This window comes from Mytilus californianus, unplaced genomic scaffold (genome assembly GCF_021869535.1).
Source record: "Mytilus californianus isolate M0D057914Y unplaced genomic scaffold, xbMytCali1.0.p SCAF_4, whole genome shotgun sequence".
NCBI lineage: Eukaryota > Metazoa > Mollusca > Bivalvia > Mytilida > Mytilidae > Mytilus > Mytilus californianus.
Window position 1 is genome coordinate 106,058,812 of NW_026262690.1, and position 16,967 is coordinate 106,075,778.

A 16,967-nucleotide genomic window follows, 5' to 3' on the forward strand; every position below is an offset into this window, starting at 1 on the left:
CGATGGCTCATGATGTCATACGTTCTCATTATCTGTGAATATATGGCTTCTGCTGTAACACTTCAATGTGATTTGCCAAATTAGGTAAAAAAGCTTATGAATTTAATGATATATTTTTTAAAAGATCAGGTTTCATGGAAAAGTATTCTACCAGACAAAGAGACCTCATTCAACAACCTAATATGTAATATGTGAAGAGAGATATAAAGAAGATCACAAACTTCATTTATAGAGCCTTCATGCAAATGTATGCCACCATAATTTTTTTCTTATCCACATCAATTATTTAGACTCTTACAATTTTTGAACATCGTGAGTGTTTTTGAAAATAAGATCTTGCTACCGATTCCATTGGTCGATAAACAAGTTTGTTTTACAAATGCTTAACTTGCTTTAAGGCAATAGCCATGTTTAGTAAATATTAAATTTATATGAATAAAATCTATACAGTATCTTAAAGAAGATAAGATTTGATTATTTTCAGTTATATGACTACCATGGGTTCAGACACAATAAGGTGGCAAATATTTTTCAGGATGCAATAAAAAAATAGTTATATCTATCAAGCTATATATTTTACATATTGTTAAGAGTTGGTAGTAAAATAATAGTAACATACTATTTTGTAATGTATAAAAAGATCTTTGTGAAGTATATGGTACTATTTGATTTAACTGCAAATTTCATTGAATCAACATTATATGTTTTAGGTGATAATAAGCCTATATGGATGCAAGCTGAGGAAAGAGAAGAACATAAGGCAATTAGAAATATATCTTTTGGCCAGGATGCATTTGTCTAATTACACGCCCGTCAAAATTTTGACGGGACGTATTATGGTATACAAATGTCGTCTGCCCGTTTGTCCGTCTGTCCGTCTGTCTGTCTGTCCGTCTGTCTGTCCGGCGTAAACATGTCGCACCGTAATTTTACACACTTCTTAGTTCTATTAATCTAAAGATCTGTATACTTTTTGGTTTTGATTCAAAATTTTATTTTAGAGATATTGAGTTTTTTGAAAAAAAAGGGGGGTTTTCGCATGTCGCGCCGTATGTCAGAAACTATTTATGATTATTGCATAAAAATTCACACACAAGACGACGGGCGTATCATGCGCTCATGGCGCAGCTGTTTATTTTTCTTCTGTGATTGTGGTTGTACTTAATGAACCTAAATTATGTGAAAGAATCTTCTAGTATGTTCAAATGTAGTTGAAGTGATATTAAACAGATCTGTAGGAGAATGGTAATTCCAGGTTTATATATGTGAATGAAAAGATGGGCTGGTGTAAATATCATTGAGAAAAAAACATGTTAACACAAGTAAACCAAAAGTAGATTCATAGAGGTCAATATAGTGTTTTAGTGATGAACATCTGAAGATTTGACATCAATTCCTAAATGGACAAAAACACTTTTAAGTTGTGAAAACAACAACTATTTTTGGACAAATTTATAGTGATAAACATATTCATCATGTATATAATACATATACCACACACCTTAACATCATGGTTTGTTATTGTAGATATAAAGTTTTATTTAGGTAATATTTTTCTAAATTTATTTATGATATATTCCAGGGAAAATTGAAATATGGCACACCAATGCCTGAATATGGTGGTTGGCATACAACTGCAAAAATAGACAGGTATGTTAAATTGTTTACCGTGGTCTATTTTTTTCTTGTCATCAACCTCCTCTATCTGTTATCATTAGGAGTTTTTAACCTTGTTGATTCCTTCAATTTTAGATAATCGAAGATTTTTCAGAACAAAGACTTTTATCTATATTTTCCAGTTGATTTTGATTTTACATGGAGCTTCCCATTTTCAATTTATGCTGCTATATCAAGCCCAAGGTTGTGAACTAGATTTGAAATGTGGGAAAATATAGAAATGCCAGGTTTTTTCTATAAGTTGTATTACCAACTCGACAGTAATCATTTCTTTATCTCAGTTTACAGAGGTTTATGACTATGAAGGTACTACCTTCTGTTAATCACATCTTCTCGGCATCATTACTATAGAAAAAAGCTCGACTGCATCTGGGAACGTAGAAACGCCCAATAAATACAATTACACTTATTTTTTTTCAAAAGGTGAGAGCACATTTAAGGATATCTATGGGAAAATGCAACCACTGCCCATTATTTAATTAAAGTGTCCCCAATCCCATTGCAATTATTTAAACAGAGTTTAGCAGACTAATATAGAGCTTTCATTGAAATTTTGTTTAACCCAATTCTTAGTCCTTTCTATTTGTTATATTAGCAAGCTAAAGTGGTAGAAGGCATGACAATGAATAAATTAAAAGTACTTCTTAATAAAATCAAAAAACCAAAATTATATTTACTATTTATATATTTAACAGTCTCACAGTTTCCACAATATTAAAAAATTTGGGAGCTTTATACCGTCGTCAGGGAAAGTATGAAGCTGCCGAAACATTAGAGAAATGTGCAATGCGGTCCAAGAAAAATGTAAGTAACTTGGAATGTTTTGTGAATGTTGATATCTATATAATATGAAAACTTTTTGTATATCTGTGTGGGATTTGGTTCTTTGACATGTTTATTTTTTATTTTGTTGCTTTTAGAAAACTGATCTGTCATTTTAAAGAAAAAGATTTTGGAAGTTTTACGAATTATGGTCGTACACTCAATGCTCTTTAAATGTACCAAATAGCTGTTGAAAATCAGTCCTCGACCTTTTTAGTGTGAAAGAAAAACTTACTGTCACGATTCATAGTTCGTTATGATTTCCACAAGTCATATGGCATCAAGAAAAATAAGATGAAAATGTGCAAAAATGTAATACGATCAAATAAATATAAACAAAAATTAAAATAAATAATTTGGTTAAACAGTTTCTCTTTATGGAGTATCAATAGTTATCAAAACTTATTGCAGGTTAATCAATGATTGTATTTTTACAAAGAGAGGTGAAAATGTCTGAAATTCCCTTTTTATATGAATATTCGAAAAAAAACACATGGATTTTACAGATATTATCGATGTCAACTGAAAAGCAGAGTATTTCAAATTATAACGTTTCTATTTTCTAATAAGAAAAAAAGGTCCTTTAGTTATACATTTTATCCAAAAGATACAAGTTTTTAGCTTACAACAAATAAGTGGTCAATAAAATATGAATCAGTGTTTTTCTTTGTTTTCTGTGTTTACACATTGATAAAAGAATTTCATCAGTGCGCTTATCAAATTAAAAAAAGTAATCAAGTTTGTACTGATTTTTATATAGTTGTGAAATATTGTAGTTTATATAAAAAAAAAGGATGATCAATTTAATGCCTAACCAAAATTCTGTTCAATTTTGTTCACTGGAAAAAATGAAGTGAGAAAAAGTCAGCTAGAAAGCATTGTGGTTTTACAGTAAATATATTTCAGGGATGAACTGAGATTGATACAAATAACTTTATATAATATTTGAAGCATGCTGTTTCTTGTCATTGTTTAGATTTAGGCCATAAGAAATAAATATAGATATCTGTATCCCTCACTTTAGAAACATATGGGCAGAATTGAAATATTTCATATTGGAATTTTTTACCTTGCCAATAATCAAGCAGACAAAAAGTTTGGTCCCTTAAAAAATTATGCAAAATTTAAATTAGGTTGAATTTGGAGATAAGAACTTGAACAGCTAAAGTAATGACGAAAAGAAAAAGTTGCTTGGCGAAATGAAGAGTGTAAATTTATGCTATATTAAAAAGACTGGAGGCAATTTAGAGTTTAAAATATTGGATAAACACATCTGGAAATTTCTGAAATATGAATATTGCTAAGATAAACGTTGATTTGAATTGATAATCGAATGAACAACTTTGTATTGTCTCACATTTGAAGATTTTTTTTCTGCTGATATATTAATAATTACATGTTCATTACATTTTGTGATTGAATTGTAAATGTCACCATTAATAAACATTTTATAAATAACACATAGATGAGAGGGTGATAGAGCAGATTGTTACCCCGAGAAAACATTGTCAACTGAGGCGAAACCAAGGTTGACAATGTCTTTTCGAGGGGTAACAATCTGCTCTATCAACCTCTCATATATGTGTTATTTAATTTATTATACTGAACGTTCTGTTATTACTGTCTATTAAATATCAAATTCAAAGTAATAAACTATGTCGTCTTGTACATAACAATCATTCGTATAATAAAGCGCACACTTATGCAAGCGTCTCCGTGAAGGGTAATAGAGTACTTACCATGGAATAGAGTAAATTGTCTCCCTCGTATTAACCAATCAAAATCTGGCATTTTGACATGAAGTATAATAATTGTAAATAGTTTCTATGTTCTATCAGTAGATGTGAATGTTTTTTTTGTTACTGTGGATTCATTATTATTAGTGGGGTACACATTTTTTGTGGGTATTTAATTGTTCAACCTAAGGTCCGAGTACACAGTTATTTTACCCTATCTGTCCTTTATAACAAAATGATAAATATAGATCCACCACTGCATCGAGTGTGATACGATATTTATCCACTCGAGACAGTTAAATTTTCAAATTTAAAACGCGAGGCTCGCCGAGCGTTTTAAATATTTAAAATTTAACTGTCGAGAGTGGATAAATATCGTATTACACTAGATTTTGTGGTGGAATCTGTTTCTCTAATGATTTTCAAACAATACGAAGGCAAATTTATTCCTTCTTTTCGAATGATCTGCAAAAAGATGTGTTCTTTCTATGTGACGTCATCAGGCATGGTCGCCTTTTTTCATGCCGTCACAATAGGAAATTCAGAGGAAAGCAAGAAAATTCGACGTCATAATCGGATTTTAACCAATGAAGAACTGAGATCAAACGAACCACACGTTGATTAAATTATTTTCATACAATAGGTGCAGAAAGGGATAAATTGACGAAGAATTAGAGAAATGACTTTACATTCACATAAAAGCAAAAAAAAAAAAAAAATGGAAAAAATTCAAAGGAAAGGCAAAAAAAAAAAAATAAGAAAAAATATATTGAAATTAAAGGGAACTATATTTGTGGACAACGAAAATTGAGGGAAGATAACTGTGTATCCGGACCTCCTAGGCCCTTTTTAGTTATCCAAATGATATAAAATTTTATATTCATTATCTTTAATATATATCAAGACTGCATACTAAATTTCAGACCAATCGGACAATACTTGCACCAGTAATGACATTTCTTAAACACCTACCCTCATACCCAAATTTCAACAGTTTTCCTAGCATGAATTTGTCATCTTCCTATGACACCCACTTTATCAAAAGATTCATTATTTATTTCATTAGTGCAAGTTTTTAAAAGAATTAAAGTGATTCTGAAAGGTGCATCATTACACAAATTTATTCTAAGATAAAAATTCCCAAAATCAGAACTGTTCATGGTGCAATTAAAGTTAAATTTTCATTTTTTTGTAAATCAGTAAGATCCCAACTTAGAATACTTTTAAAATTCATATAAAATTTCAAAACTCATCCCTAAATTGTGAGAATTGCATTGAAAAATTCCAAATTCTAAATAACCTGTATATTCAACACTCCCTTTACATCATCTGCCCAAGGCTAAATATCAAATGTGATAAAAAAAATTAAAATGATATAAAATCCTTATTTCTTTGAATATTGAGATGAAGTAAAGTGTTTTGGAAAGGTTAAGAAGTGAGGAAATAATTGCAATTGAAAAATTTAATAAATAGTACAGTCTTTTTTTTCATTTTTTTTTTTTTTTTTAATTTGAAAAAAAATCAACAAAAAATTCAACACAAATTCACAAAATCACATTTTCTGAACAAAACAACTTTTAAAATTTGCCTAAATTAATGTTTTTTGAAATCTAAACAAGGAAAAAAAATATTTCCCATTAAAAAGGCCAAACAAAGGCATTTTCTTTGAAGCAGACCAAACCCTTTGAAGTTAAAAATCACTTTCTTTAATCCCACAGCTAAAAATAGATCAAAGCAATTAACAAAAATGATTGACAGCATCATTAAGCCAATTAAAAATCAGCATCAAAGTTACATAATGCAAAAAAGTATAAAAACTAACAATTTTGAGGTCTGTCATCAAAGTTTCATTCGACGCTTTACACTGCACCAGAATATTCTATTCATCATCAAAATGTTTCCAAAGGGTTCCCGTCCATTTAACAAGGACCTTATTGGACTGCAGAGAGGGAGAGTTGCACCTGGTTACAAGTTCAAGCATAACAGTACGCCATGGAATAAAGTCCCTGTCTTACAGCTGTCCACATCACCAGATCCAGAAGAAAACTATGCTCCTGCTGTTGAAATGAATGTTGAACAGAATGCTATCCTTGATGAATCCCCATGCACTTTTTCTACTTCACCTGCAGACAATGACAGAAAAAGGACTCGTTCCCACCTACTGGTTCCATCAGCTGACCTGAAAACAGAAAAAGAGTGGTGTTCAATATCTGGTATGAGGTTCGTCGACCATGAAGAGATGATGAAGATGCTCAACAAAGTTATAAATGTCCATACAAAGAAGTTTAGGCACTGTAAAACTCCTGAAATACTGGCACACAGACAGGAAAAATGGGGAGTCTGCTGGAAATATACCCTTAGATGCAAGAACTGTACCTACATGAGTCCAGTTATGAAGCTGTATAAGGAGATTGTTACAAATAAACCTGGTACCAACCCTGGAGCACCCAATGTAGCAGTAGCAGAAGCAATACAAGACTGTCCAATGGGGAGTACTAAACTCCAGGAGCTACTTGCCAGAATGAACTGTCCTCCTCCTTCAAGAACCAGCATGCACAGAATGACCCACAATGTTGGAAAAGAACTGGTACAACTTAATAATAGAGATATGGCAGACAAACTGGAGATTGTAAAGGCAAAAAATCAAGAAAGGAGACTTGCAAAGAATGAAATCAAAGTCATAGTCGACGGAAGGTACAACAGTCATACAATAACCAGTCGAAAAAAACCTGGACTAAATGCTACCCAAGGTTTTGCACTTGCCATTGAGACTTCCTATGTGGAAAGTTGAACGACTAGCCGACTATGTACACCTCGGACAGTCACAGTTTCGGGCATTACTGAGAGCTAAGTTCAGTGAATCCATGTTCTATGGGCGTACGAAAGAGATAAGGAAGGAAATGAAGAAAGCGTTTAGCCTAGATGTGAAGTGCAGGAGCTCAATGATCATTGGACAGCTAATGGAGAAGCACAACAAAGTAACAGAAGATGTGTGTAAAGACTTACCCTAAAGTCCTGGAGGCTTCACTCAGATGTTATGATGGTGACTGCTCCATGTGTAAACAATACTCTGTACCGATGACGAGGGTTATAACTGGTGGACTCGGTCCAAGTATCTAGAATGCTACAATATCACTGTCCGGCAAATGGATGGAAAAGACAAATTATTACTACAAGAAATATTGAAGATGAAGCTAAGTGAGCAAGCATTGAACAGCATGAAGTTATATGGCACCACCAATAAGAATGAAGGTGTTCATAGAGCCCCCAGTGTCAACTTGCCGAAGAATTTATTCATTCAAGAGGCATGCAAGCAAGATTGGCATTCGGAATACACCGTAACAACAACAAGCCAGGAACATCAGCCAAAATGAAGTGTGAACAGTTTGGGGTTAATTTGTCGGAGAGCAGTTTACAGTTTTTTTTAGCAAAATGGACAGCGACTATACTTACAAACAAGAATATGAAAAAAAACCTGAAGGTAAACGTAGACGGCTAACTCGGAGTGGTGAAAAAATATTGGAACACAGAGAAGCTAAGCAAAGCCGAAAGAAGTGTGATGTTTACAGAAAAGGACAGTTAGACCCGGTTCCTGCATTGCTAAGCCATAGTACAAACTGTAAAAGGCCACTTCCATCTACACCTTAGATGACAGACACCCAGCCAGCCAGCAGCACATAATATTATCCAAAGGTCCTTTTAAGGACCAACCATATCTTTCAAAAAGAAGTCTGAAATTGTTGTCTAAATCAATAAAATAATTAAAAGATAGAAAAATAAATAAATAAATAAATAAATAGACCTTAAAAGATAAATAACATAAATAATACCAATATTATTGTTTGCCATCTTCAGGTGTACCTTGCAAGGTGGCAAAGGGTCTGGATGCCCAAGACAATGACCACACGAAATGCATGTTTTTCTACTGTTGTTGAAGCCGTGTGGCTCTAACACAAGATGATCAACATTGATACATTTTGTGTTGTGGCACAGGTGCGAGACATCAAAATTGGGTAGTTGAAAATTAAGATGCCTTATCATGACGCAAGTCTGTGAACATGCATTTGTTTCCACCCGCCGGCATTGGGAAACTTGCAATTTATCACCCCATATTTTCCATTTGGTGTACAAGCCCCAGTCCAAATCAGACAATGTCCATTTTGGCCAGGGGCTGAATTTTCTGACAATTTTCCTGAATATTTTTGTATTATTCCCTCCATTTAACTTTAAAGAACTTTTTTTACACTTGTATGTGTAGTAATTTGCCCCAAAAAGAGAAAAATTATGAACCCCTGTTAGCAAAATTGAATCAAAAGTTACAACAAGTAAAAACATTTCAACCAGAAGGCCAAAAAATGTTTTTTTTTGCAATTTAAAATTTTTTGTGCATATTTTCTATAAATAAACAATAAATTATCTTTAAATTTCAATTTTGAGGCAAATTGTGCAAATCAGGGGGCCACAAAGTCGATTTTTAGATAAAGTGGGTTCTGCCTCTTAGGTCCGAGTACACAGTTATTTCCCCTAGCTGTCTATTATAACACAATGATAAATAAAAAAAATCCCACCTGCGCTTTTCTAACAAGATTTGTTGTACATAAAGTTTGGCATTAACCACAAAACATATCAAAAAATAAGAAAACTTCATTGGCTCATTTTCTTTTGGCAACACAAAACACAAGAACACCAGTATGGGTTAAGCCAGAGAGCTTCCGAAAAGAGGAAAATAACACCTATGTTTACCCAACCAAATCACTCATTTCTGCTCAAAATATCAAAAAGAAATTTTACAGAAATTATCTTAGATGACTTTACATTCACATAAAAGCAAAAAAAGGGGACAAAATCAAAGGAAAGGCCAAAAAAAAAAAAAAATTAAGAAAAAAATATACTGAAATTAAAGGGAACTATATTTGTGGACAACGAAAATTGAGGGAAGATAACTGTGTACCCGGACCATAAGAAAAACCTTTAGGATTGTATCTGGAATGTTTTAAATTTGAAATCAAGTTTGCACAACTGTACAATTTTTTCCTTAATCCTCAAAAAGTAATGCCCATGAAAGTAAATAAATCCACAGTATTAAAATCTATTTAGTGATTCGTATTTATTGATTATCAATATTAAGTAAATGATGTACTCTTTAAAATGTTGTATGAAAGAATTGTTAAGTTATTTCGGTCCACGCAACAATTGTTTCTTGCATTAACTTAAGATTACATCTTTTAAATTATGTTCACATATTTTTCTAGTCAATGAACAACTTTTCAGGTTATAAAACTGTTTTTAATTTACTACCACGTAATGAATTAACACAGGCATGCGACAGAGGCTGATTTTGGAATGTTTGTATTTATTTCTTATTGTATATATAGATTTTTCCAGAAAGCAGTTTCTTGGCAGAAAAGAAGATGAAACTTGTCTTAATTGAATCCAGATGATGCTCTACTTGTAATGTTTTGTTAACTAATAAATATCTTTTCTTTGTCTATAAAATGCAAGGCAAGATTAACATTTAGGTACTTGAGAAAGGCAAGGTGAAGTAACATTGTGGCAGTTTTGAAAGGCAAGGCAAGACAGTCGTTATTATTTCCCTGACACATTTTGGTTTTCTTGTAGGCCTTAGATGTTGTCAAACAACAGACCAACTTAACTGACATAGGCAGTGAATATATAAACAACAACCGACGGAGATCGGCCAGCCGAGATAGAGTATTCAAAGGCTCTATGGAAAACATATCAAACAATAATTCTACGAAATATGACGACGTAAGTATCAATCGTTTCTGGTAAATATTAGTATTGCACAGCCAAAATCTTTTAGATTTAGGATCCCGTCATTTTTCTACATCCTGCTGTTAACTTTGTTGCTATTTATAATTTTGTTTTGTTCATGTTTTCCTGGAATGATTTTTTCCCCTTATTTGGATGATAGTATTTTTACCATTTCGTTATAATTTGATTTTGTAAAGTTAAAAAACTATACTACTTTTTTTAATTCTGATTGGAGATTGCTTAATAAAGGTGATCTGTCTGCATGCTCTAACCCTGCATGTTTGTTTTTTTTTTTATCTCGGAATATAGGGACCTTAAATCTAAATATAGAATTGAACATTTTATTCAAATAATTTTGTACTGAAAAAAAGTAACTTGATCTAATTGTCCACAGAATGAAGAAAACGCCTTAAAAAATCATTCATGCTTTTAACTGCGGCTTCAATAAACAAAAAAGAAAATGATTGTTGAGCAAGGTTTTTCGAGTGTTTGATTATTTTGCATGATTTCAAAGTCTTTAACTTCAGCTTGCATGCCACTAGCTAATTTTTCACTTCAATGATTTCCTTTCACATTATTAAAGTAATTGCATTGCATTGAGTAGTATTGTGACAAGTTGTAAAATTTTACCTAAACTTACTATATATGTATGTGCACGTGTGATAATCCTGAAATGTAGCTTGCTATTTATTAACAGTGACGTAATTTAATCTCTGCATTTTTGTCCTAATTTTTGTTTTTATCATTAAATTATTACCTTCAAATTACGTAGGGCAAATTAAGGAGAAGTGGGACTTTTTCCAAACTACGAGCCTCGATACGACGTAGCAGTGCAAAACTGGTGCAGAAATTAAAAGGAAAAGGTGACGAGAATTCTGGGAGGTAAGTTACTATGGTGATGGAGGAATTGTTGGTAACCTACATTGAAAGTCCTTCATCTGTTGCTTTAATCTTGCCTGGCATTTATATATTGTAAACAGTATAATGTGTTTGTAACACAGATTTGGTAAGCGGATATCAGTGTAACGTTCCCTTCTTTTTTAATTTGGTGTTTACTTTTTCATGAACCCTACTTACTTTTAAAGCTTGTAGCTTAATAGAGCAGTTTGTTATTTGTTAAAATTGTTAACAATTATATTACTGCATATTATTATTTCCTACATTTTACTTAAAACAACTTGCATATTTGTACTTTTATATTTGCAATGGTAAGGTTGTTTTTAGATGTGAAAACAAAATGTTATTTTAACAAAGCATCTTTAATAACTAAAAGAATATCTTCGAAAAATTAAATAATCTGAGATAATGATTTAAAAATATAGAAAATGTCATGTCAAAAATGTCTTACTTAAGGTCAAGTTGAAGTAATTTTAAAATAGAAATGTCCCACAAATTTGATTCTATGAATTGTAGAACTTCTTCGGACTATGCAAAATTATGAAGAGGTTCATTATAAAAGGTGTTTTACATTGAGTGGAATGCTTTTGTAATTTAAGACTAACCTTTACAGATACAGATGAAAAATTTATAGATGAATTAATTTTATTTTGATGAACCTTATAGCAGATTTATATGTAAATTGTATCAACGTTTCCGTACAGCCCTGCTATTTTTTTCTCTGTGTATGCAGACATTAAATGTATATCGTTTTAATCCTGCAGCAAAATCTTTAATCTTAAATATTCATAGCTCTCAACTATTGTCTTTATTTAGCATAAACAAATTTACATGACTTGTATGTGGGTCACAAAGTGTTCACAAAATCAATTGATTGTTGTTCGCTAAATTGAATTGCATTCACTCATCTTGTAAACTCTTCAAATATTTCAAAAGTAAGAACAATTGCTGGATGAAAGCTATTAAGTAGATTTCTACAAGGCATTAAGTTACTGCAACTTGACCTTAATTGTTTTGTAGATTCTGTCAATTTTGACAAGTATTTGGTTTTTATTTATTTTTTGAACATTTTGTCATTTTTTTTATTTTTGTTCATTGGAAATTCTCATTTTACCAAAGATTTTTCTTTCAAGACCATTGTGTTTTTGTAGTGAGCCTGTTTTGGTCTTCACGCTCTTTGAATGCAATAGCAGGTATTACTTTCTATAGACAATATAACACTTGCTAATAACTTGCTAGACGTGTATAACATTAGAACGTCTCGTTTTTCTGGTCTTTAAAAAGTCACCTCAAAATAATTTCTTCTCTTCTTCATCATATATCCTTTCTTAACGTGTAGGATTTGATTTGTAATTTTTCACAAAAGTAGAAATGGTGTGTTTTTTTTATTTCTCCTTTGGCACTGTTTCTTTGCATAATGCCAATTTTTTTACAAATGATAACAGTTCTATTAAAAGAAAATCTTAATTTGTGTTGTACTGGTTTTGCAAATGAGAATTTTTTATATATTTCAAACACAACATTTTTTGTTGGCCTTGATGACTTTTTTAAGGCATTCTGTGTATCTTTAAAAAGGATTCTGTGGGAGTTTTTACTAGCCTGATAAGTTGTTTATTGGTCTTGGAGTAGGGGGCTTGTAGTTTATGCTGAAGACTGCACATAAACTTAAGATAATGACAGATTTGTTGAAATATTTGCCCATTTTCCATTTTATACAAAAATAACACCGATCTTTACTTTGATAACATTTTATTTTGAATGGATATTCCTGATTTTTTTTATAGGTATATATTAATATTTATTTGGAAATAGGAGGTGGTTTGTATTTAGATATGGATTTTGCTATACCATCTTCACTTTAAAAGATATTTCTTTCCAATTTACAAGACTTATTTATTTTAAAAGTACAATTTCTATGGGAAAGCTTGAACTTGTATCAATTTTCCACAGGGCTAAATGGGCTTACCTCAACTCTACCAACATTAACTCTTGGGTTGAGGTTTCATTAAATGGGGAACAAATCCTTACTAGACTTAAAAATGTAATTTCTCTAGGAAACTTGAAATTGGAATAACAAAGCCCAGATGTTAGCTGAAGATCTTTCAAATTTAAATCACTCAAAAGGGAAAATGAAAATAAAAAGTCAAAATAAATACTGTAAATTCATAAATTATTGCTTGCACTTATTATTACTATTGCTGATCAGTTGACAAAAATGGAGATTAATTATTGAGGTTTCAGGAAATGCTACATAAAATAAAGCTATACAATTTAAATACGAGTTGTAATTTTCGAAATAACAAAAACATCGCAATAATTTCTGAATTTACAGTATATGTAAAAACCATGAATGAAAAGTCTTCTTTATGAAAGTAACATTTTGACCTGCTTTAAATGTGTAAACAAGAAAGAAACTTGTATTTTTTGGTTAGGTTTATCTTGACTATTGATATAGCAAACATTATAAGGATCTGGTTTTATTTATAGACCTCTTTTAGATATAGACTGCATGATGTGTTTCCATATTAATATTCTGATTTATTATAACAGTTGGTATTACTATGAACAAAATACCCTTCTACCTCGCTATTGGGGTACAAATGACGGGGATACTAATGATATGACAGGAAGGAGGTTTGTAATATTGGTTTGACCCCTGTATCACTAATCCTGTATACATTTGTATATCAGCACTTGACATTCAGCTTTTCAGACCGCTAGACCATCTACATGTGGATTTTATCAAGCAATGATTTTTTGGGGATAATTGGATTTTTTTTATACGTGTATTCCAATTACAAAATAAAATCTGGAAAGATGAACATTTATAGATATTTAAATTTAAATTTTGAAAAATTTCAAATTTTGGATTTGAAAAATGGAAAATTTTGGATATTTAAATTTTAATTTTGGAAAAATGGAAAATTTTGGATATTTGAATTTAAATTTTGGATATTTAGATTTAAATTTTGAAAAATGAAAATTTCTTCTATTAATCATGATTAATATGATGCAAACTTTAATGTGGAATTATTTATATTATGCTTGATAAAATCCAAGATCATGTTTTCTTCCAGCTTATATAGATCTCAGATAGACAAAATATTTGATAATAATGTTTATTTCAGATATTTGGTCTAGACTATTTATGCAGATAATAGAGCTATTAATTAATGATATGTTTAATTACAGGATTATTACTTAAGAATTAATCTATGAACATGTCAAAATCAGCCTTATAAATCTAGCTTGTGTTGTATCGTCTTATTATGAATTGAAATATATATATATATATATATATATATATATAAATGTATGCAATATGGAGTATATGGATTATGTTAAAAGTAAATATGTTTTTAGATTAGATATTTAAATTAATTTTTTTAGAATAATTTTTTGAAAGTTGCACACCTAAACATGAACCGTTTCCAACACAAAATGCCTGCAACAAATGCTTCCTTTTCAATAGAGCAGATTTCATCACAACAGCAACCAGTATAGAATTACCCAGAAAATTACATTTGAAAATAATTGCATAAATAGAAAGTTTTGCTTGAAAGAATTATTAAAAAGCACTTAAGAAAGATATTTGTTCCATGGTTAATTGGTCTCGTACAGTGTAACTGATTGATGAAGAGAAATGTAAATTCTGAAATTCTCATTCTTTATGTATGACAGTAGACGGGCAGTTTGAAATTGTTTATATTTTCATTGATATAAAGATAACTTTGATGTTGACCTTTGTATTTTCAGTATGAAAAGAGCAAGCTCCATGTCAGTGCTCAACACAAATAGTAAAGATGAAAAATTTAGTGTAAGTATCCAATTATTATAAAGATAAATTTAACTTGTTTTTTATAACTTCCTGTGACAAAAATTTCATGTGTTTTAAGGAAATAAATCATCAGTTTCAACTTTGTGGCCCCTGGACATAAAGCAATCAACAATCATTTATTCAACTTGGTAACCCGCTTAAAAAGAAAAGAAGCAAAATCTGATGTTGTTTATCTGTCGGACATTAATCCTGCTGTGATAGATCCCACTTCAACTTTTTGTCAGAAAAATACATTGTATTACTCTTTGATACTTTAAATAGTTTTTGTCTTGACCTTAAAAATCAACCAGCATTCTATATGTATCATAGTTATATATGAATTAAGAATTGCATGCCTAAAAATGGTTGATAGTTTTTGAAAATTTTTAATGAACAGGACAGTGCTGGTGAACTAAGTTTTGTGATATTTATAAACTCTTAATTTGTGATCATGCTTAAATTTTTTGCTTGATTGAAACTCAATGAAAAAGTATATAAGCATTACATAATTAGTGACATGAACTTCACATAAAATAGGGTATTTACAAACAAAGATATATGATAAGGCTAATAATAAATATGACCGTGGAATACCAAACATTTCAATACTCGTACAAGTCCATGAACAAACAAATTAATATAGATATATTTCTTTGATTCAGGAAAGTAGGCGTTCTTATGGTGATTTACGACAACAAGGACGGACAGCCAGTTCAGATCAACTCATTAATCGACCATTTTGACAACAGCTATAGTTTTAGACTTCATGTACAATAATGCAATATTTGACAAGCTTTTTTGAGATTTTAATTTGTGGGCATCGTCAGATTTCGTCTTGCCGCTTTCAGTTTCAGTTCTTGTAAATATGGCATTTTACGCCATTAATCCAATGTAATTTATGTATTCCATATTTTAAAATTATATCTCAGTAACGGTGTCTAATCATAACAAAAGGGTAGGCAACTCCGTATTGACAAGAGTTCATTCCAAATGTATCATACAACGCTTCCATCATTCACTCATTAATATGCATCATTAGTGTGAAAATGTGTTAAAAACTCAGTTTAGTAGATACAAACGGAAGAAAATTGGAAAATCTTGCCACTGTCAACTTCAAGTATGATTTCAAATTAATCAAATCCAGTCAAAAAACTCCCTTTCATTTTGAGCACTTTGGATGAAAACATCAATTGCTTTATAAAAGAGTGTTAGAATTTAAATTGTGACAAAAATTGCTTAATTAATGTCAGTAAGTAATGAAGAGTAAGCCTAGTTTGTTTTCAAGAAACAATGTTCCAGGATTTTCCGAGTTTCTTCTAACTTGCTGTAAAAACAAAATGTATCAAGTGTTGAATCATCAATATTAATGAGTGTTGTGGTTTTCAGATATCATTTTCAGTCTTTCAAATTTTGTGCAAATTTATTTTTAAACTGATTGAGTGGTCAAATGACTTGCTGTTATTGAAGAATATACAGTGTTTTAGAACACAAACTACAAAATATTAATGATTTTTTTCATATAACGTTATAGCCTTGAAAATTCGCGGAGGTGTATAAATTTGAAAAAAAAGACTCCCATGTATCATTTTATGTAAGAATTGATTATAACACAATGAGACTTGAAATATTATATGCACAGATCAGTTTTAAACTGGGTTTTCTTTGACATTTAATTTATACTCATTTTATTTTATTTTGTTGTGTGTTACACATGTTAAATTCTTAAAGGATATATTCCAAAGTTTAGAATCACATTATTATGTACATACAAAAGAAACAACTGTTTGAATGAATCATTGTCAGGTAGTCCATATAAAGCTTCATTAAAATTAATTACTTAAGATCCAGTCAACTAGTGTTGAATCCACCATTTCTGTATCTAAAGGATTGTGGGTAATCTCATTGTTCATACCCCAAAATGAAATTCCATCACATCATTGGTTGAATTCCCATTGTTTATGACGTTGTAAGCCAATCACAACGTTTTGGTGAAAATATTACACAGAATTCATTAGATTCTGAAAAGGCAAATTGTTCATTCCTTTCTCTGTAGATATTGGAATTTAAGGATGTTGACAACTTTATAAAGACATATTAAAAAAATATAAACATAAAACCGTTGTGAGGCTGTATATGTATGCTTAGATACTCAGTTCATAAGGATGATCTCGTCATAAATTGTAGTCTTACATCATATCTAAAAATAAACCATGGAGTTAATTTGTACCAAGGATTAAAGATCT

General features: G+C 30.9%; 2 protein-coding genes across 3 annotated transcripts in view; both read left to right on the top strand.

Annotated features, from left to right (window-relative positions):
• Positions 1–1,154, top strand: part of LOC127739002 (kinesin light chain-like) — a 41,940-nt gene extending 40,786 nt beyond the window's left edge. The window contains exon 10 of the mRNA XM_052250516.1: positions 711–1,154. Within this exon, the coding sequence (XP_052106476.1) occupies positions 711–802 (92 nt within the window). The 3' untranslated portion in view covers positions 803–1,154. The remainder of the gene's footprint in view (positions 1–710) is intronic.
• Positions 1,155–1,500: 346 nt separating this feature from the next.
• Positions 1,501–16,689, top strand: LOC127739003 (kinesin light chain-like). 2 transcript variants are annotated; one of them, XM_052250517.1, is made up of 6 exons: positions 1,501–1,650; positions 2,373–2,481; positions 9,855–10,004; positions 10,783–10,892; positions 14,664–14,724; positions 15,387–16,689. In XM_052250517.1, the coding sequence occupies exons 1-6, from the start codon at positions 1,607–1,609 to the stop codon at positions 15,465–15,467; spliced, it is 555 nt and encodes a 184-aa protein (XP_052106477.1). In that variant the 5' UTR covers positions 1,501–1,606; the 3' UTR covers positions 15,468–16,689. The 2 variants fall into 2 exon arrangements, with proteins under 2 accessions (XP_052106477.1, XP_052106478.1); XM_052250518.1 differs by lacking the exons at positions 14,664–14,724; positions 15,387–16,689 and adding an exon at positions 12,059–12,184.
• Positions 16,690–16,967: the final 278 nt, after the last annotated feature.